Raw genomic sequence first — 17802 nt, forward strand, 5'->3', positions numbered from 1 at the left:
TTACAAGGGATGTAAAGGACCTCTTCAAGGAGAACTACAAACCACTGCTCAGTGAAATAAAATAGGACATATAAAATGAAAGAACATACCATGAACATACCATGCTCATGGATAGGAAGAATCAATATTGTGAAAACGGCCATACTGCCCAAAGTCATTTACAGATTCAATGCCATCCCCATCAAGCTACCAATGAGTCTCTTCACAGAATTGGAAAAAACGGCTTTAAAGTTCATATGGAACCAAAAAAGAGCCCGCATTGCCAAGACAATCCTAAGTCAAAAGAACAAAGCTGGAGGCATCACGCTACCTGACTTCAGACTATACTACAAGGCTACAGTAACCAAAACAGCAAGGTACTGGTACCAAAATAGAGATACAGACCAATGGAATAGAACAGAACCCTCAGAAATAATACCACACATCTACAGCCATCTGATCTTTGACAAAGCTGACAAAAGCAAGGAATGGGGAAAGGATTCCCTATTTAATAAATGGTGCTGGGAAAATTGACTAGCCATAAGTAGAAAGCTGAAACTGGATCCTTTCCTTACTCCTTATACAAAAATTAATTCAAGATGGATTAGAGACTTAAATGTTAGACCTAAAACCATAAAAACTCTAGAAGAAAACCTAGGCAATACCATTCAGGACATAGGCATGGGCAAGGACTTCATGTCTAAAACACCAAAAGCAATGGCAACAAAAGCCAAAAATGACCAATGGGATCTAATTAAACTAAAGAGCTCCACACAGCAAAAGAAACTATCATCAGCGTGAACAGGCAACCTACAGAATGGGAGAAAATTTTTGCAGTCTACTCATCTGACAAAGGGCTAATATCCAGAACCTACAAAGAACTCAAACAAATTTACAAGAAAAAAACAAACAACCCCATCAAAAAGTGGGCAAAGGATATGAACAGACACTTCTCAAAAGAAGACATTCATACAGCCAACAGACACATGAAAAAAATGCTCATCATCACTCGCCATCAGAGAAATGCAAATCAAAACCACAATGAGATACCATCTCACACCAGTTAGAATGGCAATTATTAAAAAGTCAGGAAACAACAGGTGCTGGAGAGGATGTGGAGAAATAGGAACACTTTCACATTGTTGGTGGGACTGTAAACTAGTTCAACCATTGTGGAAAACAGTATGGCGATTCCTCAAGGATCTAGAACTAGAAATACCATCTGACCCAGTCATCCCATTACTGGGTATATACCCGAAGGAATATAAATCATGCTACTATAAGGACACATGCACATGTATGTTTATTGCGGCACTATTCACAATAGCAAAGACTTGGAATCAACCCAAATGTCCATCAGTGACAGACTGGATTAAGAAAATGTGGCACATATACACCATGGAATACTATGTAGCCATAAAAAAGGATGATCTCGTGTCCTTTGTAGGGACATGGATGAAGCTGGAAACCATCATTCTCAGCAAACTACTGCAAGAACAGAAAACCAAACACTGCATGTTGTCACTCATAGGTGGGAATTGAACAAGAAGATCACTTGGACACAGGAAGGGGAGCATCACACACTGGGACCTATGTGGGGAGGGGGGAGGGGGAAGGAATAGCATTAGGAGATATACCTAATGTAAATGACGAGTTAATGGGTGCAGCACACTAACATGGCATAGGTATACATATGTAACAAACCTGTACGTTGTGCACATGTACCCTAGAACTTAAAATATATATATATATATAAAAAAAAAAAAAAAAAAAAGAGTAAATGAAGAAAGTTAGCAGAGAAATTCTAGGCAGAAATTCTAGGAAGAGGTGTAGTAATGAAAATTTGACTCTAAGAAATGAGGCCTTTGTTTTTCTAGATTAGAAAGGTGAGAGAGGATATAATACCTTTAAAGAACTGAAAGTGGTGTCATAGTGGTATACAGGGAGTGGTGTAAGGTAAAGCTGGAGAAACAAGCAGGTGGGTGGATCGTAAATGGTATTGTAAGATCTGTTAGAGGATAGATTTAACCCTGACAGTGAAATCAGGCTAATTTAAGATTTAAAGTTGAGAGATATGAGGTCTTTGTTACAGAACCTTCATTCCGGTGTAGTGTTGAGGAGTCATTAAACAAGGGCCATAATGACGGTAAAGTCAGGAGAGGCATTGCAGAAGGTGGCCTGGACAAAAATGATGATAGTGGAGATAGAGGAAAAAAGATGGACTCAAGAGTGATTTGGGAGTCATCACCCATAGTACTCAGCAATTGATTGCATATGAGGCATGAGGAAAGAATGAAAGCAGCACAGGGTGGCTGGCGGCACTGATAACTGGTCTAGGGAATGTGGGAGAAGGAACAGGTTTGGGGCAAGAAGCAGGTAAGTTGAATTGCGGAGACTGAGAGCTTGAGTTGTCTGTGAGAACGTTAGTGGAGCTGTTCAGTACACATAATTAGGTCTGGAGTCAGGGAAGACCTGGACTAATAGTGAGGACTTAAGGCTTTTCAGCAGATTGTGTACCCTAAAGTCAGATCACCAAGGAGAGTGTGTAGAAGGAGCAGACAGGAGGGCTGCAAGCCCACCAAAGATCTTTCATCATTTGCAAAATGGCATATACAGTTTTCCAGGACTGTTTGGAGAAATACATGAGCTAAAATTCACAGGAGTACCAAACAGAATATCTAGCTCATAGTATAAACTCAATAAATATTTATTGAATGAATAATTGAACAAAAGCATATACCTAACTTACTAATTTATTTGTATACAATAAGCAAAGGGAAAGTTCGTCAAAGAAAATCTCATGAACAAAGTACAAGTTAAGCCCATACACAAAGACACCTCCTCCTAACAGCAGAGCCATGACTCTTAAGGCATAAGGTTTAAGCTTTTTCCAAGAGGAGAAAGTCACATTTATTAGCACCGGTCAGCTATTTAAAACTGACCTCTGTTTGATCTTGACATTTACAAGCAAAAGGAAGTCTTTAGTTATGTAACAAGCCAACAATCCACACATCCCGCCTGCAACAATACACTACAGAAACCGATTTGTCATTGTGTTTGACCCTATTCAAAACAACACCATCTCTTCACCAGCTTCTAATTTTTTTCCTTGTATTCTCTGAGGCTACCAATTTATACCAACAACCCAGTAACAAGATGAAGATGAACATCTGCTTAAATGAGAAGTTGTTGGATTTTGTTTTTTAATATGGAGGGAACTTCTCTGCTGTAAAATCAATCGGAGCTCTGGCTAGCCAAATTGTTTAATGAAGTTCCTGATAACTAGGTTTCATGTTGATAAGGAACCCATTCCAGGTCAAACAGACTGCTTGTGATTTTGTGGCATTAAAGTACACTTCAAAATAGTTCTGAAAACAAAAACTCATTCACAAAACTCATGATTTCAGATTGGCATGTCAAGCATAATTTCTGAGCATTTGCAGAAATGAATACTCCTACCAAGGGCACATTGTTTATTTCAAATAAACTTGACATCAAAAGATCCACTGTTGCATATAAACAATGAAAAAAAAAACAGAACATTTTTTGGACAATCTCAGTATGCATCAGATTACTTTTAGCTACTCAATACACAAATTCAGTATCTAAAAATTTGCTGGTATCTTTGTTCCTTCTATTCCTAAACATAAAGAAAAGATAGACTGGACACTAAGATGTATTAAGAGAGAAATAATGGGAGTTTTGTTAGGGCCTTAGGCATAAAATGATTCATAATTTCTTGCTGATTAGAGTTAAACATAGCATATTAGATTCTTTTTGTGGGGCGTTGTTCATTTCTAGTCCAAGCTTTATAACAATACACATAAATATATCTGAAGAATTTAGGATAAATATTAGCAAAATGGTTAAAACTCTCAAGAGAAAGTAAACTGTTAAAATCCTCCCGTTTCTTTGAAAACGCCATCTTGAAGAGAAAACCTGAGTCCCAAGAACCTTGATCTAACCTAGAGCAATAATTTGGCCTTACCTTTTATTGTTTAATATCAAAAACAACAGGAATAACACACACACCCCAACACACACACACACACGCACATACACATACACACAGATCTACAGTCACCAGCTTCTCAAGGACAAGGGCCCACAACGTTATTCTCAGGAACCAGACTTCCCAGTGAGATTTAAGGTCAAGTGTGGTCCCACAGATACCCTTTAGCATGGCCCAGCAAAGTACTTAACACGGTGTGAAGCACTATGTATTTTCAATGTTTATTTGTTTTCTGTTTGTGTCCTCCAGTAGAATGTCAGCTCCATGAGTCAGGGATCTTATTAATCTTGTATACTGCTGTATTCCCACTTCTAGATATAGTACCTGGCATATAGTGAATCCTCAATAAACACTTGTTATATGAACAAATGAGTGCTGGCCAACAAAAACAAACAAACAAAAAAAGAGACAAACTAAACTTGGCTTGATCTTGAGTTTGAACAGTGTGCAAAGCCACAAATGCCCCTAATTAGGTTCTTGCAATAAGCCAGAATGGGCCTGAAGGGGAGCAGGACGTTGGGGAGCAAGTCAGAATAGATACAAGTCTTTTTCAGAATGGAATGCTTCTTTTGCATTTTTGCCCCCTCTTGAATTTCCTTTAACTTTCTTTTTCATTCTGACAACATACACATAATATTTTCTTTCTTCAAATGCAGATTACAGGTAATTTATCCCCACCTCTTACATTCCAGAAGTCTCATCATATGACTCCAACAAGGAGAGGTATCTTAGAGTTCAGCTCTTGCCATCTTCTGCTAAATTGAGACTTGGTTTTCTGTCTTGCTGAGATTATCTCTGTGAACATGAGACTCTTGGAGCAATATTATTTTGTCATTCTTCCTACATCTTTTCTTTTTTTCTTTTCTTTCTTTCTTTTCTTTTTTTCTTTTTTTTTTTTTTTTTTTGAGATGGAATTTCACTCTGTTGCCCAGGCTGGAGTACTTGGCACTATCTCCACTCACTGCAAGCTCTGCCTCCCAGGTTCACGCCATTTTCCTGTCTCAGCCTCCCAAGTAGCTGGGACTACAGGTGCCCGCCACCACGCCCGGCTAATTTTTTGTACTTTTTAGTGGAGACAGGGTTTCACCATATTAGCCATGCAGCTGGAGAACACAGGACAAGGGCGAAAAAGAAACTTGGCCTGAAGGTCTGGGTTAGCATCTGGTACTGAAGCTAGATGGGAACTTGTTATAAATGCAAAGTTTTGAAACTTACCTCAGATCTATGAATCATAAACTCTAGAGAAAAGGCCCAGCAATCTGTTTAATAGGCTCTTGAGGTGCCAGTTTGAAAACCTAGGCAAATTCTTCTTGTTCGATGTTGCTGTGTAAGAAATGTCTGTTAAGTGTCTTTCGTCTATGACCACATGTTAAGAATAGGGGCTTTGAATTTTAAAAATACTTTGGTTCTAATTCTAGATAAATGATTTTTATTAGTCTGTTCTCATGCTGCTAAAAAAGTCATACTCAAGACTGAGTAATTTATAAAGGAAACAGGTTTCATGGACTCACAGTTCCACATGGCTGGAAAGGACTCACAATCAGGGCTGAAGGCAAAGGAGAAGCAAAGGCACGTCTTCCATGGCAGCAGGCAAGAGAGCTTATGCAGGGGAACTCCCACTAATAAAACCATTAGATCTTGTGAAACTTATTCAATACCAGGAAAACAGTATGGGGAAAAATGTTCCTATTATTCAATTATCTCCACCTGGCCCTGCCCTTGACACATGGGGATTATTACAATTCAAAGTGAGATTTGGGTGGGGACACAACCAATCCATATCACAATTTATTGACTACATGACATTTAGCAAATGACAATGTTTTTTATTCTCATTGTCCTCAATAGCAAATTGGGTTATTGTGTAGCTAAAATGAAATGTTTATAAACCTCAACATAACACGTGGAAAACTGTACATGCTTAATAAATGTTAGTTCTTTCACTCTCTATCATTTATAATGCATTGCCCCAGGGATCTGGTCCTAGGCATGTATTTCTGCAGGATGCAAGATTAGACACCCTCTTCCACCTCCTTTTATGTCTCCTTTATTGGTTCTATTATTCTTTAAGATGAGAAAGAACCTAAGGCAGAGACATCCCAGAGGAAAAAAATAAAGAGAAAGGAATTTTCTTTGCATATAACTTAACTGTTCAGGTTAGCCATAGAGTGAGGATACAAGAATGCTCTGTTCCTAGTTTTATTTTGGGCCTTAATAGGCCTTAATAAATGTCTCTCTCATCAGGTCAGGGGAAAAAATGCCCAACTCACACATGAGCTATTACTAACAATCAGAAAAATATCACACATGCTTTATCCAAAAGTTGGGAAATAAAACTATCACGTTTTTCTCCATTGAAATTTATTTCCATTTTGAGTGCAATAAACCTCTCTTAATGGAAGGGAAAGGGGTAAAAGACCAAAAAGGGACCCCTTGCTGTATGCCTCATCCCTACCTGGGAGAAGCAATGATAGGAAAAAGAGTCAAGTTTCCCACCCAGTTTTCCACCTCCTATCCCCTGCATCAAATCATGAAATCTTCTTTCTAGGAAGTTTTTATGGCATAGTTAATATGAAGGTTCTTCAGAGATATCATAGAAGTGCATATTTTGAAAAAATTGTGCATGGATTTCAAAAGTAGTTTACACCAAAATAAACTCATACTAACTTGTAACACATGTGAACAGGATCTAGTTTGAGGTACTAAGAAGAAGAAAACAGTTTGAAAAGAGCCTCTATCAGAGGAACATGAATTCTGCTAAAATAGAAGCAAGAACAAACATCGAATTTATGTGAAGCTTGGGTGAAAGAATGGTGAAATGATGCTTTACAAAAAGTTTATATACACAATGCCCCAAAGAAATCAGCAGTTTATTTGTAGATAATTTTTTTAAAAAAGTAATGAGACCATGTTGAAGAAGCAGCTTGTGGCAGCAGACCATTTACATCAATTTTTGAGGAAAAATGTATCTCATTTATGTCCTAATTGAAGAGGACCAAAATTAATAAGAGAAACAAGAGCCAACACCATAGCTATCTCAATTGGTTCAGCATACACCATTCTGACTGAAAAATTAAACTTGAGCAAACTTTCTACTTGATGGAAATGGGTGCCAAAACTGTTGTGCCAAGATCAGCTGCAGACAAAAGTTGATCTTTCAATGGAAATTTAAACAAGTGGGATCAAGATCCTAAAGCATTTCTTCAAAGAATTGTAATAGGAGATGGAACATGGCTGTACCAGTACAATCCTGAAGACAAAGCACAATCAAAGCAATGGCTACCAAGAAGGGGAAGTGGTCCAGTCAAAGCAAAAGTCTGGTCAAGAGCAAAGTTTTTTAAAATTCTCAAAGCATTCTACTTGTTGACTTCCTGCAGGGACAAAGAATGATAGCATCTGCTTATTATGACAGTGTTTTGTGAAAGTTAGCCAAACTTTAGAAGAAAAACACCCAGGAAGGCTTCAGGAGAGTCCTTCTCCACCATGACAATGCTTCTGCTCATTCCTCTCATCAAAAAGGGCAACTTTGCAAGAGTTTCCACAGGAAATCATTAGGCATCTTCCTTACAGTACTGATTCGGCTGCTCCTGCCTTATTTTGGTTTCCTAGTCTTAAAAAAACCTTTAAAAGGGCACTCATTTCTCTTTAGTTAATCATGTAAAAAAAAAACACTGTATTTAGATGGTTAAATCCCCAGGACCCTCAGTTCTTCAAAGTGGACTAAAGGGCTGGTATCATCACTTCAAAAGTATCTTGAACTTGATGAAGCTCATGTTGAAAAATAAAATTTATATTTTTTATTTTTGTTGTTTAATTCAATTTTTCCATGAACTTTAAAAAGTCTTCTCATATGTGACTATATTTTGCTAGGTATGGTACCCAGAAGATATATGAAATGAATTCTGACTACATAGTTCTTACTGGATTCACCTCCTGACACCCTCCCTGCCCAGCTTGCCAAGGAAAACAGCTCCCAGTCTGTACAAAATCAGATAATCGGCAGAAACAGACAAAAGTTCCAAGAGATGAAGCAGAAAGGAAAGACAAGGTTAAAGAACTAAAATCCCTTTACCACATGAAGAGATGAGAAAGAGTAGAAGAGAAACTGGATAGTAGAAAAGCCAGCCAAGTTAGGACAAAGGGAGCTTGGGTAGGGGGGCAGTGTATGTGTGTATGTGTGAGAGAAAGACTTTTGTGGTAGGTTGGGACTTGTTAATTTATGTGGCTCAAGGCATAAAGAGAACTACACAGTTCTGTTATGACCACTGGTAGGAGTGAAAATAAACAGATATTTTTGAGAACCTATTGTCTTAGTTCATTTGGGCTGCTATAACAAAATACCATAAACTGGCTAGCATATAAACAATGGGAATTTCTTTCTTTCTTAAAATTCTAGAGGCTGAGCAGTCCAAGATCAAGGTACCAACAGATCTGGTGTCTTATGAAGGTCTGTTTCCTGGTTCACAGATGGCAGCTTCTTACTCTGTCTTCACATGGTGGAAGGGGTGAGGGAGTTCCCTTGAGCCTCTTTTATAAGGACACTAGACCCATTCCTTGAGACCCAGTGGTCTCAAGAACTTATCATCTACCAAAGATCCCATCATCACATACTATCATATTGAGGATTAGGTTTCAACATATGAATTTGTTCTTTTTGATGGGGGGACAGAAACATTCAGCCATAATACCTACAAAGGGACAGAAGGACCAATACCTATCCCATTTAATCCTCACGACAGCTCTATGAAACTAACATGTTTACACCCTCCTAGATAAGACAACTGTAGCTGGGGAGACAAAGTGAATTGCCCAAGGCCATAAAGCTAGCAAATAGTGGAACAGGAACAAAGCCTGGGCTCTCCCTGATCTGATACCTGGAGCTGGGAACCAGAAGCCATTGATAAATGAGAGAGACTCTGGGCTAACGCTGCTGCCAAAGGGAATGTTGCCTCATAAACTCTACATTGGCGTGCATCTGGATCAGGCTTCATTGCAAAAGTATGGGTTTTCTTGACACTTTCTTTTGTCTCAGCACAAAAGCTGTATGGTCTATTTGCTTGTGTATGGTTGTAAACAGCAGTCCACCAGAATCCTTTTCATTGTCCTCCTATATTCACTGGTGATAGAAGCCAGCACACATGAAAAGACTTTTTTTTATGGGCTTCTCTAGAAACCCTTTACTTCTCATCTTTCTTTCACATTCCTAACAGCTTTTCTCCCTTTGTTACTCACTCTTTTTCTTTATCTATTACCCAACATCCAGGCATTTAGTTTTCCTCCCACCTGATCTTAACCTATGGGAAATATAATAAAGTATTTCCTTAAGCAAGACTTGGTAATATGTTGAGGGATTTATCACTATAATCCAGGTTAGAAGTTGGGGACTAATGACACTTTCTCACTCTACTTTGGCTGAATTGCTGCAGTCAGTTATTTCTCAAAGTCTTGACTAACCCAGATGATAAGTCTTAATTGCAAATTATTCTAATTTCATGTTTCTTTTATTTTGACATTAGTGACTTGACTGCAGAGCAGTAAAGAACAGTTGTAAGCTAAAGTGAAGCCCAACAAAGAATTCTATTGACTGTGTGACCTCATCAGAGGAAGTGGCCACAACCTTCTTGTTTGTTGCCTATTTCTATTTTTTTCTTTGTAACATTGGACCTTGCTGAAGGAGTCCTTAGAAATGTCCAGTTTGCATAAACCGAGGCCCAAGATCAACAGATGATTAACGTAGGTAACAACCCTAGGCACCTATACTTTCCATTCTGAGTTAATTCTATGTTCTCAGAGGCAAAGCTAAGAGATAAGATCTTGAATAACAGTGAGATTAACCATTTTCTCAAAGGCAGGATCCATTGTTTGATAATACTGCAAGCTTCCACTGCTTCCTTCCAGCACAAATCTTGGTTCTTCTTGTTTCTTCCACACTCCTCACCTCATTCTACTCCACTGGGACAGCCCACAATTTGGGTTACCAGTAAAGGCAAGGTAGCATTCCCAACATCCTTGTGACAAATCCTAAATTAATGACATTTAGAAGAAGCCTTAACATGTATAGCAGGCAAAAATATTCCTTCAACACACACACACACACACACACACACACACACACACACACACACACACAGATTGAGAGAGTGTGTGTGTATGCGTGTGTGTGTAATCATTGTCTTTAACACTAAAGGCAATCTTTCTGTAATCCCTTAGTGGCACTACCTGGTAAGGAAGACAGTGGCACCCAGTGGACAAATGTTTGATTGTTTGAGACAGGTGTTCCATTCTGAAATATTCTCAAGAACTTTCTTAGGAAATATCAGGTTCTTCCCTTTCCCTATCCTCTCATCCATGTTTTTAATGTCGACTTAAATTTTAAGATAGGGGACAGAGGACTGTTCTTAAAGTTTTTATCTTTTCAAGGAAAAGACCAGACTCAAACACTGGAGAAAGCAAAAATTTTAGGATTAAATCCTGTGACAACTGTGTTGATTGACCCCTCTCAACAGTAACAATGAAGACAGCCAAATCTCATAAAATGCTCAAGTTAATTAAAAATGTAATATCAAAAATGCCTGCAATGTGCTTTACATATCATACTCTCCCTTTCCTCAAACCATGGTCAACTTCCAATTAAACTCACTTGGTTATGCAAATTTGACAACTTCAAGAACAACACTTTAGTACAATTAACACATACAGATCCTGTAACTTAATGCTATTGTGCAGTTTATCTTGGAGTCATATAAACGCCTATTTTCATTCTTCATATCTCCCAATTTTTCTATTGTCTGTGAGCTACTTGGGTAGAGAAGCTCTGACTTATATGTCTTTCCTGCAAAACACCTAACCAGCATCTTACTTATGGTAGGTACAAAAAGGTTGTGAAATCCAATCTCCATTTTATATATTTAATCTGCTATATTACTGAAAAAATAAATACATCTAATTGGTTGGTGTCATACAAAGAGATCATCCAGCTAAGAATCTTAAATATTAGGAGCTATCCGTGAAAGCACCTTTGTAAATTATAACCGAGGAAATTATGACAGTGAAAGAAATAAGACCTAACCGACTCTATCTTGCTTTTAACCCTTAAACTGTCCTTGTTCATTCCTGGTCATAGGCCAAACTATCTGTGGGAAGGAATTCAGTTCATGGTTTGACTCTGAAACAAAATCGATAACAGCCCTTTCCCAAAAAGAACCCTGCTCTTGCCTGAGGTCCAATCTGCCCTTGCAGAACTACCAAATTAGCTACAAAATTAGAAATTACAATTGAGGAGTCATGCAGCCTGTGACTCCGAGAGTCTGAACCTCCGCAAATTGCTCCTGGGAATAACATCACTATTGTAAAGTTTAAGATCAGTGCTTCAGATATTTTGCAGACCCTGCACTTGATGGATCAGCTGACACCACCCAGCCCAACCAGTTCTGCCATCACACCCAAGAACAGAAGACATTAAGAAAACCTAACTTCCATCCACTATGATTCCATCTCCAACCTGACCAACCAGCATTCCCCACTTCCCGGGTGCCTCCCCGTCAAATTATCTTTAAAAACTCTGATCCCTGAATGTTCAGGGAGACTGACTTGAGTAATAATAAAACCCCGGTCTCCTGCACAGCCAGCTCTGTGACTCCGTGATTTACTCTTTCTCCATTGTAATTCCCCTGTCTTGATAAATCAATTCTGTCTAGGCAGTGGGCAAGGTGAGCCCAATGGGTGGTTACATCTGCATTGGATAAAATAAAAATATTTCATTAAGAACCAAAGAAATGGGTACTATTTTTTTTCTTTGAGACGGAGTCTCGCTCTGTTTCCCAGGCTGGAGTGCAGTGGCGCGATCTCAGCTCACTGGAAGTTCCGCCTCCCGGGTTTATGCCATTCTCCTGCCTCAGCACCCACCACCATGCCCTGCTATTTTTTTTGTATTTTTAGTAGAAACGGGGTTTCACAATGTTAGCCAGGATGGTCTCGATCTCCTGACCTCATGATCGACCCACCTCGGCTTCCCAAAGTGCAGAAATGGGTACTTTTATGAGTGAATTGAATCTTACTGATTCAAACGAGAAATCATTAAAAGCCATCACTATTGATTACCAAAAAAATCCCATATACCTTCTTAGTGTAACCTAATCCCAGCAGGGGTGCCCTTTTTGAGTTATCCATTGAAAAATCCTTCCCAATTTGGAGACTCTGAAATTCTTAGTTTTTTGTTTTTGTTGTTGTTGTTTTGTTTGTTTGTTTTGCTTTGAAACGGTACCTCATGTTTATCATTATATTCTTGGTAATTCTTAATTTTGCCATAGTTCAAGGCTTGTTTCTGTTTGTTTTAGAAAAAAAAAAAAAAACAGTTGGTAGGCTAGAGCTATGGCTTGAGGCTGAGATGGAAACTTTTCCAAAAGGACAGCACATTTTTATCAACTGACACAACTCCCCTGTGACCCCTTGCATCAATCGCATTTAGTCAGTAAACAATAAATACATGCCAAAGTAAGGGATGCACCTTTTTTGGTAAGCTGAAAAAGAAATGAAGGGCATTTGTGTGTGTATCACTAAATTATATATTAATTACACTTTTTCTCATAACACAAGGCACCTTTCCTCCTTAGTTTCCGCTAGAATTCTGATGCAATTAGCTGTTACTGTACAGAAAGACTGCCTTTATTAAAAGTACCTTAAAATTCTTTTTTTCCAAAGTATCTAAAATATACTTTTATCTAAATATATCAATCCAGGAGAAATGAATGAACATTTCTAACATTGCAGGGCCTCCTCCATCCTTTTCCCTTCACTGACTGTCACCAAAAGAGAGCACTGCGGGACCCAGGCTCCAAGCAGTTTGTCTTCTGGGGCCAAGCCTCTCTGACCGGCGGAAAGGCAACAATAGTTGCACTATTTGCAAAGTATAATCTTATTGGGAAATGTTCCAGCCCTGGTCTGAGCTTTACTGATACTAGTAAAGCTGGTTTACTGCCTCTGAAATCATGGACCTGCTGTACATGCAAAGTACTATAAGGTGTCCAGGCCACCTGGTGCAGACCAGGCTCCACTTATCATCTGCTGCTTTGCTTCTGTAAGTTTCAAACACCCAAGAGGGATGTCAATATTTGAAAAACTCTCTTCTAAGTAAAGTTTCCTAAAAATGAAAGAAAATTACTTCTGCATGACTCCAATAGGCTTTATTTTATCTTTGAGCTTATCTATTTATAATGCAAATATGCTTTGCTTATTCAGGAAAACCACTTAGCTAAAGAAGGTTTGCCTAACTCATGGCCTGTGGTGAATGAAAGTCAAATAAAATATAAAGATGAAAAAAGTTTTAAAGACTGAAAAGTTCCCTACAAAGTAGGCACTGTTATGTCTAAAATGAATGGAATGCTGTGTGCGTGTGTGTGTGTACATAACTGCAGTGTGTGTGTGTGTGTGTGTGTGTGTGTGTAACAGTAGAGGCAGAGGTTAAAACGTGTGTTTACATTCACACTTGCCATGCTGCACACTGAGGAACATTTGTTTCCAGTTCCCATAACAGGTGTTACCTGTTCAGATAAAGCTTTAGCCTTTTCTTCTGCTTCTTTCAGACAAGTCTCCAATGACTCAAGTTGGGCCAAGGTAAACGCCATCTGTCCGGTATCCAGGGACACTTTCTTTAAAAAAAAAATCAATTATTACTTTTTGACAGGGATAGTTTGAGCGCATCTCAAACAATCTTATGGACTAATGATAGGCTTGATAAACTCACAAATCCTCCCCTTTTCTTAACAAGGAAATAAAACAGCAAAATGTTTTAACAATAGTTTCATTTAAAACATCGAATGTAAAAAGAGTAAAAAACAAATGATGACAATGAACAGCTTTAGAAAGTTACATTAAATAACTGTCATTGGAATTTGATTGCTTTGAAACTTTTATTCTTACTTCAGAAGGTTAGATTTAAAATTTCACATTCCTGATGGAAGATGTCACCTAGAATGCCTATGTTTTTAACATTCACCTAACAGTAGGAACGGAGTCAACTGAGCTCAAAGAAACCCTGTTTCCTCTCATCTTCACCTTCTCAGCACATGTCATTAAAGCAAAGATACCACATGTTTTAGACTCACATCATTCTTCCCAGAGCCTGGCTAATATGACTCAAATTAGCAGATGTGTAGACTCTGCCCCTCAAATTTTTTCTTTTTCTTTTTCTTTCTTTTTCTTTTTCCAGGCAGAGTTTCACTCTTGTTGCCCAGGCCGAGTGCAAGGGCACAATCTTGGCTCACTGCAACCTCCACCTCCTGGGTTCAAGCGATTCTCCTGTCTCAGCCTCTGAAGATGACAGGCACGCGCCACCACGTCCAGCTAATTTTTATATTTTTAGTAGAGACGTGGTTTCACCATGTTGGCCAGGCTAGTCTTAAACCCCTGACCGCATGATCTGCCCACCTCCACCTCCCAAAGTGCTGGGATTACAGTTGTGAGCCACTGCGCCCAGACTCAAAATGTTTCTAAAGTTACTTTTTCTCAGCTACAAGCTGAAGAGTACACAAAATTGGTATGAAAACACCAGGTACAGGCCCTTGAGAGCACTTCCTTGCTACTCTTTTGCTATTGTAATACTTAATAATTACAAAGTAATACAAAAAGTTGGAAAACCTTGGACATGCTAGGATGATGACCTTCCTATAGTTTCTCTGGGTGCATCCTGTTTTCTTGCGAATACTCCTGCTGCAGCTGCTTCCAATTAACCCCATAAAGAACGAACTGCATTCCTACATATCTTATAGGTGTAACTTCTGTTTTATTTTTTTCCCTGTGGCTTATGAGACCACCGATTTTACATGTGTGCATTTCCTGACGATACAATAGAGCCATCTGGTGGTAAATGGAACCAGGCATAAAAATCCAGCATTCATTCAGTTTCTGTACTTGTTCATACTATATATCGAACCTTGAGTCTCTGCCACTGGCCTCTGATTTAAACAGAATTCTATGGGATGAGAGGCAAAAAAATATTTCTCCTTCACCAACAGCCTGGCTCAACAGTCAGGTTCTGCCACTACAGGGGCATACTCACCCTCAAAAGTTTGCCTTTAGGGAAGGAACATCTTAGGCTGGAATGGTGATACTAGGAAGTGAACCAATTATCCTCGGATCCCTGATGGTTCCAGTAATTTCAAAAATGGGTTCAAAAATTCTCAAGAAAAAGGTCTTTAAACAAAATTCTTGTGCATTTACACTGAGATGAATACATGCTGTAAGACATTATATGCAGAAATGGGGAATTGTCATGAGGCCAAACTATTTTTAAAAGATTGGGAATCCCTGATCTAGACTTCTGTGTCCAGGGAAAATTTTCTTGAATGTTTGATCTCAAGAGGAACTTTTTAAAATTTGTGTGAGTAGACTCAGCAAGATCATCTAATCCATTTCTCCAGGGCTTCTCCAAACACCCAAAATTTCCCCAGCCGAGAACAACAAACATTTCCATAAGACAAAAGCATTATAAGTCAAAGCCAAATGAAACAGGCATAACTGAGGACTGTTATTAAATAACATAGGATTTTTTGTACAGACAAATTTAGGGAATTGTCATGTGTTTTAGGACAGGGAAAGACCCGAGCAAACCATGGAGAATGCAAAGTCAGTCTTTTACACCCCTACTCCAGCTGTAGTGAGCACGCCCTGCTCTCTGACATGCCTTTCAGCTTCTGCCACTCTCTTAAGGGAAAAAGCTTACACAAAAGCAGGCACTTTTTAAATAGGAGGTAACTCCATTAACAGAACAAAGGCAAACAAAAATGAAGTCAAGAACAATTTCAAAAATAAGTAAACACATGAAGATAGAGGTTTGGGAGGTGGATATGTGGTTTCAAAGACGAAAAATGTTAGATGTACTCAGTCGTTGTCCCAGTTTTGCAAGGTACAATGTCAGAAGGGCAGAAAGATAGGGCTTCCATTATTAATTTTATTTTACTTCCAGGTACATGTGGACACGTGCAATTTGTATTAATGATGAAAATGAATACTCTCAGTGGTTAAAGTGGTTGCCAGTGAATTATATTAATCAACAGTCTATGACATCAAAATGATGAAAATATAGGCAACATACAGGTGTTTGGGAATTGAACCTGTGTATGGATTTCCAAATGGTAAATCCAACAATTTAATAATAATCCCCATTGTGAATTTTTATTTTTTGTCTTAAAATTGTCTTCCTAAATATAAAGGTATTATCTAAATACAGATACCTAATGTAGCCAAGATGATCAATCTAAGATGATACTAAATAACACTAAAAATTCAATGAACTCTTTGATTATAGTAAAGACACCTGACTATTATTATGCATGGATGTTGAGGTTGATAGTTTACTAATTGAACAAATCTTATATGACATTGTAAGAGTAGACTTCGTTCTGGTTGCAAAGGTTTCTCATTTGATAATTTAAAGGAAAATTTACATATTATTTTCTAATTTTGTATTTCTTGATTTCTTAATCTATTCCAGTACCTTCTCATTGTCCTCTACCTTGTTGTTAAGGCTTTATTTCTCTGTCCTAAAATGACAGCTATACAAACCCTTTGACCCTTAAGGACTGGCTCAAGGTTTCTGATTGATCCAACTTCATGTGCCATATCTAGAAATGTTCCTGTCTACAGAAGCCAGACAGGACTTTGCTGAACAGTAAGTAGGAGCCTGATAAATAATTGTTGATTGATTAAAGGCTCGGCAGTCAATGAAGGTGGTTGTACCAGAACGAGCAGTCCCTCATGCTGAGAGGCTATAACAGTGACTTCTTTGAGCAATGCTTTTCACGCATCTGACCTGGGACATTGACAGGGATCAGAGCCACAGAGAAATTCTGCTTGCCATGGTCAGGGGCCAGACTGTGCAGATGAGGACAAGAATGTGGTCACGAGGCTGAGTGATGGTAGGGTTGTTGTAAGAACTGAATGAGGTAAAACAGATAAGTGCTTTGACAGATGAAGTGCTCAATAAATGTTAATAATTCCATTATCCCAATTCCTTTAAAGAGAATAATTTGGTATTAAGACTCTCTAGCTTATTTTAAAACCCAAGTAAAAGAAAATACCCATGGGGACACTTTCATAACAGCCGGTGATCAAACGGCAGTGGGAAATTCAGTCAAGTTTGTAATTGAGAACAGTTAATATATTAAATATGTGCATGTACATTTATTTAAGAGCAAGAGTTTTAAATAAAAGTGTGGTTATGGCAAATTTCACCTTTGTGGAAGAGCATTTTGACATAGGTCAGTTTTGGAGAATTCAGTTTCTCTAAAATCTGAAGCTTCTAATACGTCAGGGTTCTAGCAGCAGCCCCTGCTCCGTGGTGCAGTAACTTCCTTCCAGATAAACACATTTTACAAATATCCTGTTTGATATCTATGCATTACTGCTGCCCATTCCTCTCTCCTTCTGCTTGACAGGCACCTATCACCCTATTCTTCCTTACCCTTCTGCAACCTACTCATTTTCTCATGCAGAGTCAAGTCTGTCCCCAGCTGATCTTCTTCTCCCCCACCCACCACCCATGCCTCATCCCCTCACCCTGGGCACATTTATTTCATCTCTCCCCACTCCCCTTTCATGATCAAAATTCACGTCACAGTGATAATTTCATCACTCTCATGTTCTTTTGTGTTCAGCGTTTGCAGTAGTTTCTTACACTAAATTGCCCATTTCTACTTAGGCAAATATTTAAAAACTCAGTTTTCCTGGTTCTAATCCATTCCAGTGAAAACAGTATTCCTGTGTTTGGGTTTGCCTCAATAGTCACCTAAGAAGATATTTAAATTCAAAATGTG

At 38.6% G+C, this 17802-nt stretch overlaps 1 protein-coding gene across 1 annotated transcript in view; it reads right to left on the reverse strand.

The window, feature by feature from the left end:
• CCDC192 (coiled-coil domain containing 192) overlaps positions 1–17802 on the reverse strand; it is a 253306-nt gene that overhangs the window by 197269 nt on the left and 38235 nt on the right. The window contains exon 3 of the mRNA XM_030926857.1: positions 13531–13638. Coding sequence (XP_030782717.1) covers positions 13531–13638 — 108 coding nt within the window. The remainder of the gene's footprint in view (positions 1–13530; positions 13639–17802) is intronic.

This window comes from Rhinopithecus roxellana, chromosome 3, assembly GCF_007565055.1.
Source record: "Rhinopithecus roxellana isolate Shanxi Qingling chromosome 3, ASM756505v1, whole genome shotgun sequence".
Lineage (NCBI taxonomy): Eukaryota > Metazoa > Chordata > Mammalia > Primates > Cercopithecidae > Rhinopithecus > Rhinopithecus roxellana.